General features: G+C 45.1%; 1 protein-coding gene across 3 annotated transcripts in view; it reads left to right on the forward strand.

Annotated features, from left to right (window-relative positions):
* Positions 1 to 21,860, forward strand: part of NUP62CL (nucleoporin 62 C-terminal like) — a 160,887-nt gene that overhangs the window by 36,472 nt on the left and 102,555 nt on the right. For all 3 annotated transcript variants that reach the window (XM_056540850.1, XM_056540848.1, XM_056540849.1), the window contains exon 4: positions 7,477 to 7,596. In XM_056540850.1, coding sequence (XP_056396825.1) covers positions 7,477 to 7,596 — 120 coding nt within the window. The remainder of the gene's footprint in view (positions 1 to 7,476; positions 7,597 to 21,860) is intronic.

Raw genomic sequence — 21,860 nt, forward strand, 5'->3', positions numbered from 1 at the left:
CCATATAGGTAACCCCATCCGGACCCAAGTTCCAGAAGGTTATGAACCACAGATTCCTGGGTTTGTTGGACACCTGGGAATCCAAATTGACCTGGCAGTTCTCTCTGAAACTGACTTTACCTTTTAATTTTTCAGTAAGGACTTTGTCAATTTGATAGTGGCTCATAAGAACTTGTGCACCCAAGTTTGTGGCTCAACACGCCAATGCTTTTTTGGCTAGGCCTTTCATCAATGCAGTAAATCAAGTGGCTTTGTGGCCGCCATTGTGCCGGGTGCAGAAATATACATGTCGCAAATCGGCCCTAAAGTCGCATGTGAGGAGGACGTGCCCCCGACACACACCCTCTATGCGAGGCCCTCTCAATCTTTGCAACGGTCAGCCTCCCCTGTACAAATCCCTAATTTAAGCCTCAAATTAGCATGGAGTGCTCTCACTCCTGAGCACTCTCATATTTAGAGGCAACAGTTCATGTTCACATAGGGGTTATTTTTGTAGTCAGGAGAAATTGCATTACTTATTTGCATTACTTTTACTACTTGTGAAAATGAGAAATTGGGTGCTACACCAGCATGTTGGTGTAAAAAAAAAAAAATTTTTTTTTACACTGACATGCTGGTTTTGTCGTATATTTTTAATTTCTACAAGTGATAAAAGGAGAAAAGACATTCAAAATAAGTAATGAAATTTCTCTCGAGTACAGAAATACCCCATATGTGGACGTAAAATGCTCTGGTACACAACATGGCTCAGGAGTGAGAGAGCACCATGTACATTTGAGGCCTAAATTTGTGATATGCACAGGGTCGCTGATAATTACAACGGCTCTGACATAAATGCAAAAAAAAAAACAGTGACCGCATTTTGGAAACTACACTCCTCACGGAACGTAACAAGGGGTACAGTTAGCCTTAACGCCCTACAGGTGATTGACAAAGTTCCGTTAAAGTTGGACGTCAAAATGAAAAATTACATTTTTCTTTTTTCACTAAAATGCTGGGGTTACCCCAAATTTTTCATTTTCACAAGGGGTAATGGGAAAAAGCCCCTCAAAATTTGTAACACCATTTCTTCTGAGTAAGGAAATTCCCCATATGTGGATGTAAAGTGCTCTGCTGGCGCACTACAGGGCTCAGAATAGAAGCGCCATTGGGCTTTTGGAGAGAGAATTTGGCTGGAATTTAAAAGCCATTTGCGTTTACAAAGCCCTCATGCTGCCAGAACAGTGGACCCCCCACATGTGACACCATTTTGGAAACTCCACCCCTCAGGGATTGTAATAATGGGTACAGTGAGCATTTACACCCCACAGATTTTTGGAACAGTGGTCCATGAAAATGAAAAATATAATTTTTCATTTGCAAAGCCCACTGTTTCAAAGATCTGTGAAACGTAAGTGGAGTGTAAATGCTCACTGCACCCCTAATTGCATTCCGTGAGGAGTTTCGTTTCCAAATTGGGGCACATGTGGGGGGACCATTGTTCTGGCACCATAGGTGCTTTGTAAACGCAAATGGCCCCCGACTTCCATTCCAACCAAATTCTCTCTCCAAAAGCCCAATGGCACTCTTTCTCTTCTGAGCCATGTAGTTCGCCCGCAGAGCACTTCACATCCACATATGGGGTATTTACTTAGAAGAAATGCTGTTACAAATTTTGGGGGGCTATTACCTTGTGAAAATGAAAAATTTGGGGTAACGCCAGCATTTTAGTGAAAAAATTTAACATTTTAACGTACATCTTTAACGCAAAAATGTGTCAATCACCTGTAGGGTGTTAAGGCTCACTATACCCCTTGTTACGTTCCTTGATGGTGTAGTTTCCCAAATAGTGTGCTATGTGTGTTTTTTGTGCACTCGCAGAGCACTTTACATCCACATATGAGGTATTTCCTTACTCGAGAGAAGTGGGGTTACAAATTTTGGGGGACATTTTCTCCTATTACACCTTGTGAAAATGAAAAATTTGGGCTAACACCAGCATTTTAGTGAAAAAAATTAAATTTTTCATTTTCACGTCCAAATTTTGCAAAAATTTGTCTAACAGCTGTAGGGTGTTAAGGCTCACTATACCCCTTGTTACGTTCCTTGAGGGGTCTAGTTTCCCAAATAGTATGCCATGTGTTTTTTTTTTATTTTTATTTTTTTTCCCCCTCTTCTGTTCTGGCACCATGGGGGCTTCCTAAATGCGACATGGCAGCCAAAATCCATTTCAGAAAAATTGGCTCTCCAAAAGCCCATTGTCGCTCCTTCCCTTCTGAGTTCTGTAGTGCGCTCGCAGAGCACTTTACATCCACATATGAGGTACTTCCTTACTCGAGACAAATTAGGTTACAAATTTTGGGGAGCTTTCTCCTTTTACCTCTTGTAAACATGAAAAAATGGGTCTACAAGAACATGTTGGTGTAAAAAAAAAATTTAGATTTAGAATTTTCTCCTCCACTTTGCTATTCTTGTGAAACACCTAAAGGGTTAACAATCTTTCTGAATGTCATTTTGAATACTTTGAGTGGTGCAGTTTTCATAATGGGGTCAATTATGGGTTATTTCTAACAGACCCACAAATTCACTTCAAAACTGAACTGGTACCTGAAAAATTCTGAATTTGAAATTTTTGTGAAAAATTGGGAAATTGCGGCTGAAATTTTAAGCCCTCTGATGTCTTCCGAAAGTAAAAACATGTCAACTTTATGATGCCAACATAAAGTAGACATATTGTATATGTGAATCAATATATCATTTATTTGGCATGTCTAATTTCCTTACAAGCAGAGAGTTTCAAAGTTAGATGCTAGCTTACATAAATCATTCCAGTCATTTTAAAGTTATTGCACTCGGTAGCTGCATTGCTAAAAGGCACAACTCCCTCGCCACACTCAGAAATGCAGTGCGCAGAGCGATCACATGGCCGCAGCCTCTCAAGTCACTAGGTGTCAGGAAAATTGAATATGCATATCCAGGGTGGAAATTGCAAGGCTTAGAGAAGAGGTAGTGAAGTTCAGCAAGTTGGCTCCCTGCTTGCAATTGCGCACCGAAGACTTGGCATTGCTGCTACCAGTAACCATTGTTTTTAACCCCTTAAGGACGCAGCTCATTTTCACCTTAAGGACACAGCCCTTTTTTGCAAATTTGACCACTGTCTCTTTAAGCATTAATAACTCTGGGATGCTTTTACTTTTCATTCTGATTCCGATTTTTGTGACATTCTACTTTGTTAGTGGTAAATTTTTGTCGATACTTGCATCATTTCTTGGTGAAAAATTCAAAAATGTGATGAAAATTTTAAAAAATGTTGCATTTTTTTTTTCTTTGAAACTCTCTGCTTATAAGGAAAATGGATATGCAAACTAAATTATATATTGATTCACACATAAAATGGCTGGCATATATCATTGTAGGTGTAAGTGAAGGATTTTTCTACACCTTTTTTGTGTGCTGGTAATGTGCAGGAACATGAAATGAAAAAATCAGTTTTGAAGTGGATTTGAGGGGCCTTCATATTAGAAATACCCAATTATAAAAACTGAACCCCTCAAAGTATTCAAAATGACATTCAGTAAGCCTGTTAACCCTTTAGGTGCTTCACAGGAATAGCAGCAAAGTGAAGGAGAAAATTCTAAATCTTTCTTACACTCTCATCTTCTTGTAGACCCAGCTTTTGAATTTTTACAAGGGGTAAAAGGAGAGAAATCGCCCTAAAATTTGTTACCCAATTCCTCTCGAGTAAGGAAATACCTAATATATGGATGTCAAGTGCTCTGTGGGTGCACTAGAGGGCTCAGAAGGGAAGGAGCGACAATGGGATTTTGGAGTGAGTTTTTCTTAAATGGTTTTTGGGGGGCATGTCACATTTAAGAAGCCCCTATGGTGCCAGAGCTGCAAAAAAAAAAAAAACATGGCATACTATTTTGGAAACTACACACCTCAAGGAAGGTAACAAGGGGTGCAGTGAGCCTTAACACCCCACAGGTGTTTAATGACTTTTCGTTAAAGTCTGATGTATAAATGAAATATATATATATTTTTTTCTCACTAAAATGCTGTTTTTTCCCCCCAAAATTTTACATTTTTACAAGGGGTAATAGGAGGAAATGCCCCCCAAAATTTGTAACCCCATTTCTTGAGTATGGAAATAAGCCGTGTGTGGCAGTCAAGTGGCCTTGTGCATTTACAAAGCTCACCGTGGTGCCAGAACTTTTAATTTTCATGGACCACTGTTCCAAAAATCTGTCAGACACCTGTGGGGCGTAAATGCTCACTGTACCCCTTATTACATTCCGTGAGGGGTGTAGTTTCCAAAATGGGGTCACTTGTGGGGGGTCCACTGTTCTGGCACCATGGGGTCTTTGTAAACACACGTGTCCTTCAATTCCAGACAAACTTTCTCTCCAAAAGCCCAATGGCGCTCCTTCTCTTCTGAGTATTGTAGTTCTCCCACAGAGCACTTTACATCCACATATGGGGTATTTATTAGGGATCGACCGATATCGGTTTATAAGGGTCGATACCGATAATCAGTGGAGGTTAGGTCCGATAGCCGATAACTTATACCGATATTCCGGTATAAGTTATCGGCTATTTATCCCCCCGCGACACTGCTGCAGATCATTGATTTAAAGCGGGCGCTTTAAATCAATGAACTGCAGTGGCTTTTGCGGTGCCATAGACCGCCACCCGCTTCTCTCCCCCTGCCTGTCCGGGGGTCCTGAGTCCTATCACTGCCCTGCCGCACCTCTGCGCGCCCCCTACCGCCCCACCGCACCGCTCTGTCCCCATTGCCTCCCCCATTCCCTGTTTTATAATTACCTGGGTCTACTCTACATCTGGCTCCGGTGGCGTCCTCCTGAGCTGTCACTGTGCGCACTGATGGTGATGTCGCTTCACGTCACTCGTCATTGCGCACAGCGTAACGCAGGACGCAGCAGGAGCCAGAAGTAGCGTGGACCCTGGGCCCCGGGAACAGGTAATTATAAAACTGGTGATGGGGGAGGCAATGGGGGGGGGCGAGGCATTATCGGCAAGGTAATTGCCGATACTGATAATGCCCAAAATCGTGATTATCGGCCAAACCGATAATCTGTCGATCCCTAGTATTTATGTACTCAGATGAAAAATTTAGGGTAACACCACCATTTTAGTTAAACATTTTTATTTTTCATTTTCCCATCCAACTTTAACGAAAATTTGTCAATCACCTGTGGGGTGTTAAGGCTCACTATACCCCTTGTTACATTTTGTGAGGGGTGTAGTTTCCAAAATGGGGTCACACGTGGGTATTTACTTTTTTGTGTTTATGTCAGAACCACTGTAAAATAATGCGATCTCACTCCCGAGTCTTGTGCGTCCACAGAGCATTTTCTATCCACATATGGAGTATTTCCGTACTCGGGAGAAATTACGTTATACATTTTGGGGGTCTTTTTTTCCTTTTACCTCTTGTGAAAATAGAAAGTATGGGGCAACACCAGCATGTTAGTGTAAAATGTTACATTTTTTCACACTAACAGGCTGGTGTAGACCCCAACTTTTCCTTTTCATAAGATGTAAATGGAGAAAAAGCCACCCAAAATTTGTAACGCAATTGCTCCTGAGTACGGAAATACCCCATATGTGGCCCTAAACTGTTTCCTTGAAATACAACATGGCTCCGAAGTGAGAGCTCCATGCGCATTTGAGTACTAAATTAGGGATTGCATAGGGGTGGACAAAGGGGTATTCTACACCAGTGATTCCAAAACAGGGTGCCTCCAGCTGTTGCTAAACTCTCAGCAGGCCTGGACATTCAATGGCTATCTGGAAATACTGGAGGGAGTTGTTTTGCAACACCTGAAGGCTCTGTTTTGGAAACACTGCCGTACGATACGTTTTTCATTTTTATTGGTGGGGGACAGTTTAAGAGGGTGTATATGTAGTTTTTTACCTTTTTTCTATTTTATGGTAGTTTTAAGGGTACATTCACACGGGCTGGGGTTTCCAGTGAGTTTCCCGCTAGAACTATGCCCTGCGGCGGGGATGTGCGAACCTCCAGCTGTTGCAAAACTGAAATTCCCAGCATGTACTGACAGACCATGCATGTTGGGAGTTGTACTCTTGCAACAGCTGGAGGCACACTGGTTGGAAAACCTTTAGTTAGGTTCTGTTACCGAACTCAGTATTTTCCAACCAGTGTGCCTCCAGCTGTTGGAGAATTACAGCTCCCAGCATGCCCTTTGGCGATCAGTACATGCTGGGAGATGTAGTTATACAACAGCTGGAGGTACGCAACTACAACTCCCAGCATGGCAAGACAGCCGTTTGCTGTTCGTGCATGCTGGGAGTTGTAGTTTTGCAAGATTTAGAGGGCCACGGTTTAGAAACCACCGCACAGTGATCTCTAAACTGTAGCCCTCCAGCTGTTGCAAAACTACAAATCCCAGCATGCCCAAACAGCTTTCTTGGCATGCTTGGAGTTGTAGTTTTGCAACATCTGTATAGTGGTCTCCAAACTGTAGCCCTCCAGATGATGCTAGGCAACTCACCAGCTTCCGTAGTCAGGAGGATTGCCGGTCACACTACAGTTCCTCCGTTCTGCCCTGAATACCGTGGGTGGGCAGATCGGGGGAACCGAACTTTAAACCCCCCGATCTGCTATTGGTCAGTCACTTCTGACTGAGCAATAGGAGGAGTGGCACCCCTGCCACCTCACTCCTATCCCTTCAGGAGGATCGGGGGTGTATTGAACACTCCTGGTCCCCCTTATTTTCTGGGTCACTGTAGACCCGTATGACCCAGAATCTCTTCAGATCGCCATTTTGAATTGACCAACCAATTGCGGTGGTCGCCAACATGGGGGGGGGAGGGGGTCTCAGGATGTGCCAGGATGCCTACTGAATGATTTCAGCAGGCATCCCGGTCCGGTCCACAACCGGCTAGCCGCGGGGACCAGAGTTCCGACCGGCGTACCTGTACGCCCTACGTCCTTAAAGACTTACTCCTTACTTACTTACGTACTCCAGAGTACTCCTTTAAGGACTCAGGATGCAGGGCGTATGTAAAACGGCTGGACCTATTTATGCAAGTGACACTTCATATAACTGCTGTTCACCCACAGTATAACCCAGTGTATTGGGTTTAGTGCGGGTGAACAGAATGTCAGTTTCCTTTTTAAGAAGACACTGTGCCCATATAATGCCTTGGTCAAGAACTGGTCCGTTCATCGAGAACTGGATTAATCCCAGGAGCCAGGTAGCCAAAGCCTAACTGAATTTGTTGCTGGCTTTTTTCAAGGTTGATTTCTGTAAAAGTGACAAGCAAAAAAATTAAAAAAAATAAAAACTCTGATAGACAAAGGGAAGCGGTCATCAAAGCACATAATCGATAATTCTAATAAGAATTAATTTTTCTATTTTGTCTGCTTGTCCAAAAATTTGTATGAACACCCTTTTCTGTGCTGCCTTTTTTGTATAATGGTATTGTTGTTTCTTTACTTGTTCTCTTTAGCTTTTTGTATGGGAACATCACTTTCTGCAAACATTATGACTACTGCCAGTTCATCAGCACAGCCTACTGCACCTCAGCAGACTTCAAACCTATTTGGAAAGCCATCTGAACCTGCACAAGGTAACCCTGCCACTCCTCAACAATATTCTAAATAGTTATTGTGCTCCATCCCATTCTCAAGTTTTGTTAACATGATCTTTTAGTTATCAGTTAAAATGTCTGTCCAGGCATACACTCCTACCAGTTGTGACATCTGACGTGGAGGTATGCCTCTGTGCATTAAGCTGTATAGTCGTTAAAGGAAGTGTGTTGTCTAGAGATTAGAGATTGATACTGAAAACTGTTCTTTTCTTCTAATGTTAAAGGGGTACTCCGGCCCTGATGTCTCAATCTTGTATACGCCACCCACCTGTTTTAGCTGCGTTGCCAGCTCACAAACAGCCAGGTGGCGACCACGGGGCCGGAGTATCGTGAAGTCTTGACTCCACCCCCGTGTGACGTCACCCACCCTCCGCCCCCACTATGCAAGTCTATGGGAGGGGGCGTGACTTCACGATGCCCCGTAGTTGCCACCCGGCTGTTAGTGAGTTAGTGTCGTGCAGTTCCACCGCAGCGTGCAGTTCAAACTGGTGGGTGGCGATTACAAGGTTGCGGGGGTCCCCAGCGGCGGGACAACCGCGGTGAGACATCTCATCCCCTATCCTTTGGATAGGGGATAAGAGGTCTTAGGACCGCAGTACCCCTTTAAAAGAAATGGAATGAAAGCGTACCATACGGACAATTCTACAGAGTGAGTCGGAACTGCACGAAAATAACAGATTTCAAGAGCCAAAGTAGGATAATAGAGAAAAGACTTCAGGAGAAGGGGTACCCCAGGAAGATTGTAAAAACAGCATATCAGAAAGCACTAACCTCTCGGACAAATGATGCTGTACATAAAAAAGGAAAGAAGAATGAGACAGATTTCAGATTCAATTTTATTACTGATTACTCTGCGGGTTTTAACACTATTGGGGCTATCATTGGGGACCATTCCAGTGAAACCTGGATTTACGTATAGATGAGCACAGACTATTAAGAATAACATTGCACCCAGCAAATTGAAAAAGAAGGGGATAGGAACAGGAACCCTGGACATATTGGATACTGTTTCAAATGCAAGAACAGATCATGTAAGTTATGTGTGAACATGAAAGACAAAACAACAACATTTTCCAGCAGGTGAAACATTTTCCATTAAAACACTTATAGACTGTGGTTCAACTCACGTAATTTACCTAATAGAGTGTACCTGCCAACTACAATACATTGGCCGTACATCACAAACCCTTAGAAATAGATTTAATGGACAAAGGTACAATGTCCTTTCTAAATACCTGAAGCACAGCGTGTCGAGACATGCTCTGGAAGCACACAACAGCGAATTCAGGGACTTTACAGTGACAGCCCTTGAACAAATCCCAGAGGACTCTACAGACCGCTTAACAACCTGTGCAAGAGGGAATCATTTTGGATTTTCAAGATGAATACACTCCAACCACTAGGTCTTAACGAATGTTTAGAAAATGTCTAAAATTGGATCACTGTGTCTCCCCCCCCCCCCCCCATATTCAACTGGGCTTACTTACAATACCAGTACCATTCCTTCTAATATGTGGTGAGTTCATGCAAAAAAAACAGCTTTCACCATGCTATAAATATCTTATTGCTAGAACCCATACCTACCTGTGTATATATAAAACCATACACACCTACCCAGCCATTGGATTATATTTTCCCACCATTATAGGCAGACACGTACTCTTTGAGACATTCAATTCTTTATAGGTTAACACCATCGCTGCAATATGCGGATACATTGTATTTTTATATACGGTTTCCCTTATGGTGCAAGGCTATAATGTCCCCCCTTTTAGTTAAAGTATCTGTTTTACATTGATGCACCACATTATTATTCCGATACATTGTTTAAGAACATGTAGTTATACCTTTTTATCATCTGGATACAATATTCCATAGCAATCCCTTGAATAACATCTCCGCTAAAATATTATAGCCTTTTAGTAGAGTCCCAGCACTGTAGAATTATTCTTTAAAATATACCCCCACCTGGGTTAAACACCCTGCTCCCCTTAATTCATCTCCCGACTGTATCCCTCCATGCTGGATTACACTTATTTATTTTATATCCCTCTATCCAGTAGTCTACATTTAAAAGTTAGTCTACACATAGAAATGGGCTACATACCGGGTCCCTCCAGACTAAGAAGCCGGATGGGACATGCTATCAACAAATATCGCAGAGCCAGCGGTGTTTGAACCGCTGTCGCCCCACATCTTATTTACTAATTGTTATGGTTTGGACATATATGTATTTACGAACAAGGCTCGTTCAGCTTACTTGATTTTATACAAACTTTTAATATGCATAGGGCTTAATTCATGTTTTAGTAATGTCCACACTCATTTTACAACCACGTGTATTTGTTTACATTTTTGTGTTTACATGCTCGGAGTGCGCCGGCCACGTCACTGAACAGCGCTGTTCACACGGGGCGGTCCGGTTACACTCGCGGGCTTTTTTCCTTTTAAAAAGCACCTGTATGTTTAAGGATGTTAGAAGCCTATGTTTTTATTGAGAAAGAGGTAGAAACCTCGAAACGCGTCTAAAATCTGGCAATAAACAGAACCTTTATCCTAACTGGATTTCTGAGCATCATTGCTGTATGCGCCAACAGATCCCGGCCTTCTCTTCTGTCTACCTTAGTTTTTTTCATTGGGTGTCCCGGCTGGAGTCCCGGCTTCAGTCCCGTCCTGTCCGTGTCCAGTTGAACAACGCCACGGCTGTGGCATACATAAATCAACAAGGCGGCACTCGCAGCTCGGCAGCCATGGCCGAGGTGACAAAGATTCTCATCTGGGCGGAAAGCAAGGTTCCGGCCATTTCGGCGATTCACATTCCGGGAGTGCTCAACTGGGAAGCGGACTTCCTCAGTCGGTCCTCACCCGACTCCGGCGAGTGGTCTCTACATCTAGAGGTCTTCGCGCAACTCTGCGACCTCTGGGGCATTCCAGACGTGGTCCTCTTCGCGTCCCGGCACAATCGGAAGATCCTTCCTTTTGTGTCAAAGTCCCCGGACCCTCAGGCTCTGGCCGTGGACGCCCTAGTGATTCCTTGGGCGGGGTTTGCCCTACCCTATCTGTTCCCTCCCCTTCCGCTCCTTCCCAGGGTTCTGAGGAAGCTCAAAACAGAGGACGTCCCCGCCATTCTGGTAGCTCCAGATTGGCCCCGAAGGTCGTGGTACGCCGACTTAGTTGGGCTCCTGGACGACGCTCCACTGTGCCTTCCGCTCCGTCCGGACCTGCTCTCTCAGGGCCCTCTTTGCCACCCCAATTTACAGTCGCTGCATTTGACGGCGTGGGCGGTTGAGACCGCGGTTTTGAGGGCCCTCGGGTTCTCTTCCCAAGTCATTCACACCATGCTCAGGGCTCGTAAGCCCTCCTCCGCAAGAATTTACCACTGTACTTGGCGGTCTTATTTTCGTTGGTGTGAAGCTCAGGACTTATCCCCTGTAACCTTCTCGGTTCCCCGTATTCTCTCCTTTTTGCAGTCGGGTTTGGAACTGGGGTTGTCTCTCAGTTCCCTTAACCCCTTAAGGACCAAGCCCTTTTTCACCTTAAAGGGGTATTCCGCCGCTAGACATATTATCCCCTATCCAAAGGATAGGGGATAAGATGTCAGATCGCCGCTGTCCCGCTGCTGGGGACCCCTGGGATCATTACAGCACAGAGCGAGTTCGCTCTGCACGTAATGATGGGCGGTACAGGGGCCGGAGCATCGTTACGTCACGGCCCGCCCATTTCAATACAAGTCTATGGGAGGGGGCGTGGCGGTCGTCACGCCCCCTCCCATAGACTTTCATTAAGGGGACGTGCCGTGATGTCACGAGGGGCGGCGCCATGACGTCACGCTGCTCCGGCCCCTGTATCGCCCGTCATTACGCACAGAGCTAACTCGCTCTGTGCTGTAATGATAGCGCGGTGCCGCATCGGGGATTCCGGGGGTCCCCAGCAGTGGGATCGGGGCGATCTGACATCTTATCCCCTATCCTTTGGATAGGGGATAAAATGTCTAGGGGCGGAATACCCCTTTAAGGACCAGAGCATTTTATGAACATCTGACCACTGTCACTTTAAACATTAATAACTCTGGGATGCTTTTACTTATCATTCTGATTCCAAGATTGTTTTTTTTTCGTGACATATTCTACTTTAACATAGTGGTAAAATTTTGTGGTAACTTGCATCCTTTCTTGGTGAAAAATCCCAAAATTTGATGAAAAATGAAAATTTTGCATTTTTCTAATTTTTGAAGCTCTCTGCTTGTAAGGAAAATGGATAGTCAAATTAAATTTCTTTTTGGTTCACATATACAATATGTCTACTTTATGTTTGCATCATAAAATTGACGTGTTTTTACTTTTGGAAGACACCAGAGGGCTTCAAAGTTCAGCAGCAATTTTCATATTTTTCACAAAATTTTCAAATTCGATATTTTTCAGGGACCAGTTCAGTTTTGAAGTGGATTTGAAGGGTCTTCATATTAGAAATACCCCATAAATGACCCCATTATAAAAACTACACCCCCCAAAGTATTCAAAATGACATTCAGTAAGTGTTTTAACCCTTTAGGTGTTTCACAGGAATAGCAGCAAAGTGAAGGAGAAAATTCAAAATCTTCATTTTTTTACACTCGCATGTTCTTGTAGACCCAATTTTTGAATTTTTGCAAGGGGTAAAAGGAGAACATTTTTACTTGTATTTGTAGCCCAATTTCTCTTGAGTAAGCACATACCTCATGTCTATGTAAAGTGTTCGGCGGGCTCAGAAGGGAAGGAGCGACAAGGGGATTTTGGAGAGAACATTTTTCTGAAATGGTTTTTGGGGGGCATGTCACCTTTAGGAAGCCCCTAGGGTGCCAAAACAGCAAAAAAAAAAAAAAAAAAAAAAACACATGGCATACCATTTTGGAAACTAGACCCCTTGAGGAACGTAACAAGGAATTAAGTGAGCTTTAATACCCCACAGGTGTTTCATGACTTTTGCAAATGTAAAAAAAAATAAAAAAGTACCTAAAATGCTTGTTTTCCCAAAAATTTTACATTTTTAAAAAGGGTTAAAGCAGAAAATACCCCCCCAAAATTTGAAGCCCAATTTCTCCCGATTCAGAAAACACCCCATATGGGGGTGAAAAGTGCTCTGCTGGCGCACTACAGGTCTCAGAAGAGGAGGAGTCACATTTTGGCTGTTTGGAAGCAAATTTTGCTCTGGGGGCATGCCGCATTTAGGAAGCCCCTATGGTGCCAGGACAGCAACAAAAAAAAACACATGGCATCACATTTTGGAATCTAGACCCCTTGGGGAACGTAACAGTGTTACAGTGAGTACTTACACCTCACAGGTTTTTTTGAACAGTGGGCCGTAAAAGTGAAACATTTTGATTTTTTTTTTTTGCACTATATTGATAGTGTTACCCCAAATGTTTCATTTTCACATTGGGTAATAGGGCAAAAGGCCCCCAAAATTTGTAGAAAAATTTTGTCTGAGAAAAAAAAATACCCCATATGTGGATGTAAATTGCTCTGTGGACGCACTGCAATGCTCAGAATAGGAGTGAAAATTTTGTTGAAATTGAAGTCGGGGTCATGTGCATTTATAAAGCCCCCAAAAGCAAAAATAAACCCACATGTGACACCATTTTAGAAATTACACCCCTCAATGAACGTAACAAGGGTACAGTGGGAAATAACACCTCACAGGTTTTTTGAAAAGTGGGCCATAAATTGGAAAATTAGATTTTTTTTTACACTAAAGTGCTGGGGTTACCCAATTTTTAACATTTTCACAAGGGGTAATATGAGGAATTGGGTTACAAATTTTGGAGGGCTTTTTCCCCTGACTATAAAAATACATCCACATATGGGGTAACATGCTGGACGGGCGCACAACAAGGCTCAGAAGTCATAGAGGTCACTTTGTATTTGTGGCCTATGGCATATCAGTAGCTGACGGTTACATACATTCTGAGGAAAATACAAAAATGAAACACCCACATGTGACACCATTACAGAAAGTACCCACCCTGAGGAATGGGTATAGGGGTAAAGAGGACATTTTTAAAGCACAGGTGTTTCCTAAATTTGTTTTTCCAGGAATAGATGAAGGGTAGCTTTTGAAAATTGCAATTTTCAACCTATGCTCTTCTTCAATTTTCTAGGAACAACGAAGATGTGACTCTGAATTGTCGCCTGGAAATACGACAGAGCTCAGCGAGAACTCTTCACATTTGAGGCGGATGTTTGTTAAGGACCAGTTACATACATTCAGAGGAAAATACAAGAAAGGAACACCCACATGTGAATCTATTACAAACAGTACACCCCCTAGGGAAGGTGTATAGGGTGAAGTGGAGATTTGGAACCGACGGGTGTTCCCTTCATTTATTTTCCAGGAATGGATGAAGAGTAATCTGGGGGGAAGAAAATTGCAAATTTTGAACTGATATGCCAATTATTTTCCCAGAATGTTGACCCAGAGTACAGCCAAAAGTAAAAATGATGCCCGCCCCAAACCCTATACTCTGAATCATCATTCTAGGAAGGGGATGTGTGGGGCCGTCCCTATTCTGTTACCTCAAATGCGCAACCCGCTCAGGTGGGGAGAGAGAGCATTGCGCATTTGAGGCAACTGCACACCTCCAATGCTGTTGTCTCTGTGTTCCATGACCCATTTTTTGGGGGACAAAGATATTATGAGGGGCATTGGGAAAGAGGTTTTGGGTTTGATTTTTTGGGGGTAGGGTATTTTGGTATTAAATTTTGAAGACAATGTACCCTGGACTGGTACATTGGAGCCGAATTCTGGGGAATTAAAATCAGGAAAAAGGATTAAAAGTGTAGTACTCCATGGAAGTGTGATACTCCCTGAAGCAGTTTTTAATGCAGAGGCCCGAATGATCATGGCAAGTGTCCTTACAAATCCCCCTCTTGTGACACACTCTGCATTTTTTTCTGAGATCATCCCTTCTTTCCAGTGTGGGGGACCTCACCTGGAAAGTGTTGGCCGGGGACGATCCGGGGCACTGAAGTTCCAGAGGTGTTTTGACCCGCTCTTTGGCGGTCACCAAAGATGAGGGCCCTTAGAACTACCTCTTGAAACTCCAGGTATGTCCCTGTGTTGCCAGCGTACTTGTACAGTATAAAAGAGTTGTACATGGCAACCTGTACCATGTAGACCGCAACCTTTTTATACCATACATGTGTTTTCCGCATGGCATTATATGGCTTGAGGACTTGATCAGAAAGATCAACTCCCCCCATATACCGATTGTAGTCCAGAATACAATCGGGCTTGAGGACCGGTCCCGCGGTACCTCGCACAGGGACAGGGGTGCTGCCATTCCCATGAATTGTGGTGAGCATAAGGACATCCATCTTGTCCTTATACCGGACCAACAACAGGTTCTCATGGGAAAAGGCACGGGACTCACACCGGGGGATAGGAGCATGTAGGGGATGGGGCGGAAGGCCTCCTTGATTCTTCCGGACTGTCCCACAAGCTGGATCTGGCGGCGAGTGATGTGAAGAGAGGGATACTAGTATAAAAGTTATCCACGTAAAGGTGGTAACCTTTATCTAGCAATGGGTGCAAAAAGCCCCAAACGATTTTCCCGCTAACACCCAGAGTGGGGGGACATTCTGGGGGTTCAAAACGGGAATCTCGTCCCTCATACACTATATAAACTTGCAAGTGTACCCGGAGGTACTCTCGCAAAGTTTATACATCTTCACGCCATACCGCGCTCACTTGGTCGGGATGTATTGCCGGAAGCTGAGTCTCTCCTTGAAGCTGATGAGCGACTCATCAATAGCGACCTCCCGCCCCGGGACATAGGCCTCCCAAAATCTGGCCCCAAAGTGATTGATTGACTGGCCTGATTTTATACAGGCGGTCATACGCGGGATCAGTTCGGGGGAGACATGCCGCATTATCAGCATAATGCAAACCTCTCCGAATGGCCTCGAACCTGGAGCATGGCCATACTGTCCAGGGGTTTCTGGTAAAGGAAGTCCCCACTCCAATATTGCCTGACACTGGGTTTTTTAACTATACCCATATGCAGCACGAGGCCCCAAAAGGTCCTCATTTTGGCTGCATCAACTGGAGTCCAGCTGCCGGGTCTAGCTAAATATGAGCCCGGGTTAGCGGCGATGAACTGTTGGGCATGCAGATTCATCTGTGTAACCATCAAATAAACAAAGTTGTCACTGAAAAAATGACCGAAAAAGTCCTTTTCAGTGAACCCGGCGATGTTAATTTTGATTCCTAAGTCGCCAACAAACTCTGTAATCACGGCTCGTGGTCCGCTGGCTGAGTCTAGACAAGTTCTCCAGTACGATGTTCCAGTGATCTTGGCTGGGGGGCTTCACTAGTATGAGCGCCAGGGGGACTCATACTAGCATGGGGCACAGGGTCAAGGGCAGAGGAGGTTTGCGGCGCCGGACGGCAGCGTCTCCGCCGCCTTGGTGGCTCATCATCTGAACTAGATGATAAGGAGGACGATGAAATAAGGAAGGTGGGGTCTTCGTTCTCTGAGCCGCTCTCTGTGTCTGAGGCAATTATGGCATATGCCTCCTCCGCCGAAAACGATCTGCGGGCCATTTCCCTACTCTAATGGGGATACGTGTGTGTGTGTGTGTGTGTGTGTGTGTGTGTGGGGGGGGGGGGGGGGAAACTTAATTGGTGTGTGTGCTGTGCTGTGTGGGGTGGGGTGTGGTGTGGTGCGAGACTACCTCCCTAACCCTCCATAACCTAACTAAACTAACCCGCCCTAACAGAAAAAAATATAAAACAAAAAGGGGACTTTTTTTATTTTTTTTTAAAGGGGGACTTCTAGCGCAATAAAGCCCTGTGCCAAAAAATAAGCGTTTATCTAATCAGTGGTGTGCGCACTGATTAGCGCCTGTGGCGGCAGGGGGCGCAGAAGTCAGTGGGGGGTCTGGCCACTCAGCCCAGAACAGTGGCTGGTGGCTTGTTCACAGACCCCACACAAAAAAACAAAAAATAAAATAAACTCTTTACCCCGAAAAAAAAGCACCCACCTGAACCCCAAAAAAAGCTAATCAGTAATAAATCACTGACAGCGGTGAGGCACGCCGTGTACACACAGTTAAGGTCCGGCCACACAGTACACGCCTGCTACTGGTGGCACGGACCACCTATGGGTGCAAAAAAAAGCTAGAAAACGCGAAGAAAGCGCCGGCACCACAAAAAAAAACGCTGATCAGTACTACGGGACTGGTCAGCGGCGGGTGGGCTTTAACAAACGGTGGCGGACCGCTCTTTTATAACTAAGAGGGTCCACACACGCTTAGGGAAAAAAAAAAATCTGCGCCAAAAAAAAACGCTGGTGGCAGACCGCAGCGACCCAGCAGGGCCGGGGTCACGCAGCTAAAGGTGCTACGGACCCATGGACACCCACTGAGGTACGCTGAAAAAACAAAACAAAAATCTAAAGCTAACCCTGGGTGTTTTTTGGGTGATTTCTGTGCCAAGGGGACACAGAAAGGGGGCAAGGGGCACTTTTTTCAACGGAGTTGATGGTGGGCAGCACGGGGCTCCGTCCTGCTCGCCAGATCTCTGTGGAATGGCGGGCAGAACGGAGCAACATGCTCCTAGCCCCCACCATCCACTCCCATTACTATGTGATTGGTGTGGCCACTTTGGCCACCCAATCACAACTGTACTGAGGGGGGTGGCCACAATGCCAGCCCCCAGTACAGTACGGATGGTGATTGGTGGTGTATACTACACCACCAGTCACAATCTATATCCGGGTCACACGTGACCCTGATGACCCAGAACCGCTGCAGAACGCCAGTAAGTAGTTACCGGCGTCCTTCAGCGATTGAAATCAGCAGACATCCGGCTCCGATCCCTGTTCGGCGAGCAGCGGGGAACGGAATCGCAGCACATCGATCGTCCCCCCCCTGGGCGATATGCCGGGATGCCTGCTGAACGATTTCAGAAGGCATCCGGCTCCCCTCCGGCTAGCGGCGGGGGCCGGGAATGTGCAGGGCGTATCCATATGCTCTGTGTCCTTAAGGACTTGGAAATGAGGGCGTATGTGTACGCCCTGTGTCCTTAAGGGGTTAAAGGTCAGGTTTCGGCCCTTGCTATTCTTTTCCAGCGGCCCCTGGATTCTAATTCTCATGTCCGGACCTTCCTCCAAGGAGTGGCGCATGCTGTTCCTCCTTATCGGTCACCCTCTCCCCCTTGGGACTTGAATTTGGTTCTGAGTGCCCTCCAGGGTAAACCCTTTGAGCCCCTTAGAGAGGTGTCTCTCCGCCTCCTTTCTTGGAAAGTGGCATTTCTTATTGCTATCACCTCCATCAGGAGGGTGTCTGAATTGGCAGCTCTCTCCTGCCGTTCTCAGGTTCTGGTGATCCACCAGGACAAGGTTGTTTTCCGGCCAGATCTTTCCTTTTTTGCCTAAGGTGGTTTCGGCCTTTCATCTCAATGAGGACATTGTCCTCCCGTCTTTTTTTGTCCTGCTTTTTCTCATTCTAAGGAGCACTTACTACACAAGCTGGATGTAGTTAGGGCTATTCGATCTTATCTCTCCATCACTTCTTTGTTTCGTCAGTGTGATTCCTTTTTCGTCCTTACGGAAGGTCGTCGCAAGGGACAACCTGCTTCCAAGGCCACCATTTCTCGGTGGATTCGGTCCGCCATTTCGGAAGCCTATCGCTGTAAGGGGAAGATTCCTCCTTTCAGGCTTGTGGCTCATTCTACCCGTTCTGTTGGGGCATCCTGGGCTGTCGAGAATAGAGCCTCGGCCTCGCAGATTTGCAAGGCGGCTACCTGGTTGTCTTTGCACACTTTCTCGAGGTTCTACAGAGTTCATACCTTCGCATCGGCTGATGCTAGTCTGGGTCGTAAAGTGTTGCAGGTGGCAGTGTATCGGCCGTCTGCCTGACTGCTTATCTGCCCACCCAAGGGACGGCTTTTGTACGTCCCACGGTCTGTGTCCCCCAATGGAGCCGATAGAGAAAAGGAGATTTTTGTCTACTTACAGTAAAATCTTTCTTGGAGGATCCATTGGGGGACACAGCTCCCGCCCTTTTTGGGGTTTCCTTTGGTTCTCTGTCCGAGGGTGTGTTCAGTTATGTTCTTTTCTTCTGGTTCTCGGACAGTTTTGGGTTTTTCTTTGACCTGTTGGTCTCCTCCTATTGCTCTGTAACTTAAACTGATTAGCTCAGGACCTGAAGGCGGGTATATCCTGCTGGGAGGAGCCGACTTTTTTTTATTACCATAGTGTCACACCTCCTAGAGACAGCAGCATACACCCACGGTCTGTGTCCCCCAATGGATCCTCCGAGAGAGAGATTTTACGGTAAGTAGACAAAAATCTCCTTTTTATATCTCACTTTGTTCCAGAGTGCTTACCATTAAAAAAAAAAAAAAAAAAAAACAGTAGGGATGTAGAAAATTTGTATTTAATGACATTTATATTTTTTTATGACAAATTTTTCTATAAATTTTTAACAGGGATCAATTTATGTGGGTGGGAAGGGAACTAAAAATGTAGCAGACAATAATAAAAATGTAGAAATGGGCCATTTAAATGTAAAAAAAATGTGTGTGTGTATATATATATATATATAATATATATTATTATTATTATTATTATTATTATTATTATTATTATTATTATTATTATTATTATTATTATTATTATTATTATTATTATTATTATTATTATTATTATTATTATTATTACACCCCTACCCCTTAATTCCCTGGTTGAACTTGATGGACATGTGTCTTTTTTCGACCGTACTAACTATGTAACTATGTAACTATTATTATTATTATTATTATTATTATTATTAATAATTTTTTTTTTTATTTTTTTTTTTTATTTGTTAAACTTTATATTAGTAATGTATTTTAATAATGTGGTGATTAAAGCGTTTTAACTTTTTTCTGAATTTTTTTTACATTTTCTAGGTAGTACTACTACTCCCCGCATGGAACAGAGTTTCACGATGGGAGTAATAGTACCTGTACTAATAGATCGCCACCGGGTGTCACTTCTGACACCCGTTGCGATCCTCCTATATAATGTATAGAAGCGGGCGGCACTGCCGCTCTTCTCCGCTCCCCTGCACTGTATTCTGACATGTGAAGTTCTTCACATCACAGATATCACAGATTCATATTTCCTGCAGAGAGCTGTGATTGGCCAGATGGTTCCAGCCAGTCACAACTCTGCGGTAGATATGAATAATAGGTATATATACAGCATATACTACAGTGAAGACCATACTACAGTGGGACCAGAGAAGATCGGCCACCCGCCCGCATCTATACGTTATACAGGAAGATCGCAGCGGGCATCAGGAGTGACACCCGCTGTAAACTGCCCTTAACTGCAGATACTACTGCAACCAACATGGAGCACACTCTACTCAATGCTGGGAGCTATAGTCCTTGCATTAATAGGCAGATCACTTCTGACACCTGTGATCAGTCTATTATTGCAGGTACTACAGCTCCCAGCATGGAACAGGGTGTGCTCCATGTTGGGAGCAGTATTACCTGCAGTTAAATACAGATCACAGTTGATGTCACTCCTGACACCCGCTGCGATCATCCTTCTGAGATGCGGATCTGCTTTCTCCAGCCCTCCTCATCTCTGCACTATACTCCGGGCCAGCCAGTGATGTGAATGAACATTCACATCACGGATTCATATTTCCCACTGAGAGTGGTCATTGACTGCCAACATCCGGCCAATCACCACTCTGGGTGGAAAATATGAATCAGTGATGTGAATTTGTATTCACATCGCTGGCTGGCCCGGAGTACAGAGCAGAGATGCGAGCGCAGGAGAAAGCCGCTTTTGCCTCTCTGCAATATAAAGGACGATTGCATCAGATGTCAGAAGTGACAACTGGGGAGATCTGTGTAGTAGTACATGTACTACTACTCCCATCATGGAACAGTCTGTTCCATGCTGGGAGTAGTAGTACTACCTTAAAAATTTAAAAAATAAAGAAAAAGTTAAAAGCACACACACACTTTATTAACCCCTTCCCGCAGAATGTCATATATAAACGCCGGGTTGTGCAGTGCGTTCGCGCATCCCGGCGTTTATAAATGACATTCAGTTAACCCGGCGATGCGCAGCATCGCACGGGTTAACTGGCAGAAGTCCCGCTGTTTCCAGCAGGGGACAACTTCTGCTTCACCCCCAGGACCATCCATTGATGGTCCTGGTCAGCGATCACTGTGATTGGTCCCTGTGGACCAATCACAGTGATCTGGGGTGAAAGTTCAGATCCCCCGCACTGCCCGCCCCTGGAAGTCGGGCAGAACGGGGGACGATGGCTGCGGGGGCTTGCGGGGACCTGCGGCATAGGAGGGGAACATCAGGGGACCGGCGGACTTACCGGGCAGGACCGAGGAGCAGCGCGGGACCGGCCACGTGGAGCAGCAGCGACGGGACCGGCAGGTAAGTACATGGTCCTCAGAAGCAGCAGTGAAGATCTTCACTGCTGCTTCTAGGAGTCTGAAAACTACAACTCCCAGCATGCCTAGACAGCCTTTGGCTGTCTGGGCATGCTGGGAGTTGTAGTTTTGCAACATCTGGAGGGCCCCAGTTTGGAGACCATTGTATAATGGTCTCCAATCTGTGCTCTTCCAGCTGTTGCAAAACTACAACTCCCAGCATGCACTGACTGTCCAGGCATGCTGGGAGTTTTAGTTCAGCAACATCTGGCCCTTCAGATGTTGCCGAACTACAACTCCCAGCATGCCCTTCAGCTGTCTGGGCATGCTGGGAGTTGTAGTTTTGCAACAACTGGAGACACACTGGTTGGGAAACATTGTTTCTAACTCAGTGTTTCCTAACCTGTGTGCCTCCAGCTGTTGCAAAACTATAACTCCCAGCATGCACTAACAGACCATGCATGCTGGGAGTTGTAGTTTTGCAACATCTGGAGGGCCCCAGTTTGGAGACCATTGTATAATGGTCTCCAATCTGTGCTCTTCCAGCTGTTGCAAAACTACAACTCCCAGTATGCACTGACTGTCCAGGCATGCTGGGAGTTTTAGTTCAGCAACATCGGGCCCTTCAGATGTTGCCGAACTACAACTCCCAGCATGCCCTTCAGCTGTCTGGGCATGCTGGGAGTTGTAGTTTTGCAACAACTGGAGACACACTGGTTGGGAAACATTGTCTGTTTCTAACTCAGTGTTTCCTAACCTGTGTGCCTCCAGCTGTTGCAAAACTATAACTCCCAGCATGCACTAACAGA

The sequence above is a fragment of the Hyla sarda genome, chromosome 9, assembly GCF_029499605.1.
Source record: "Hyla sarda isolate aHylSar1 chromosome 9, aHylSar1.hap1, whole genome shotgun sequence".
NCBI lineage: Eukaryota > Metazoa > Chordata > Amphibia > Anura > Hylidae > Hyla > Hyla sarda.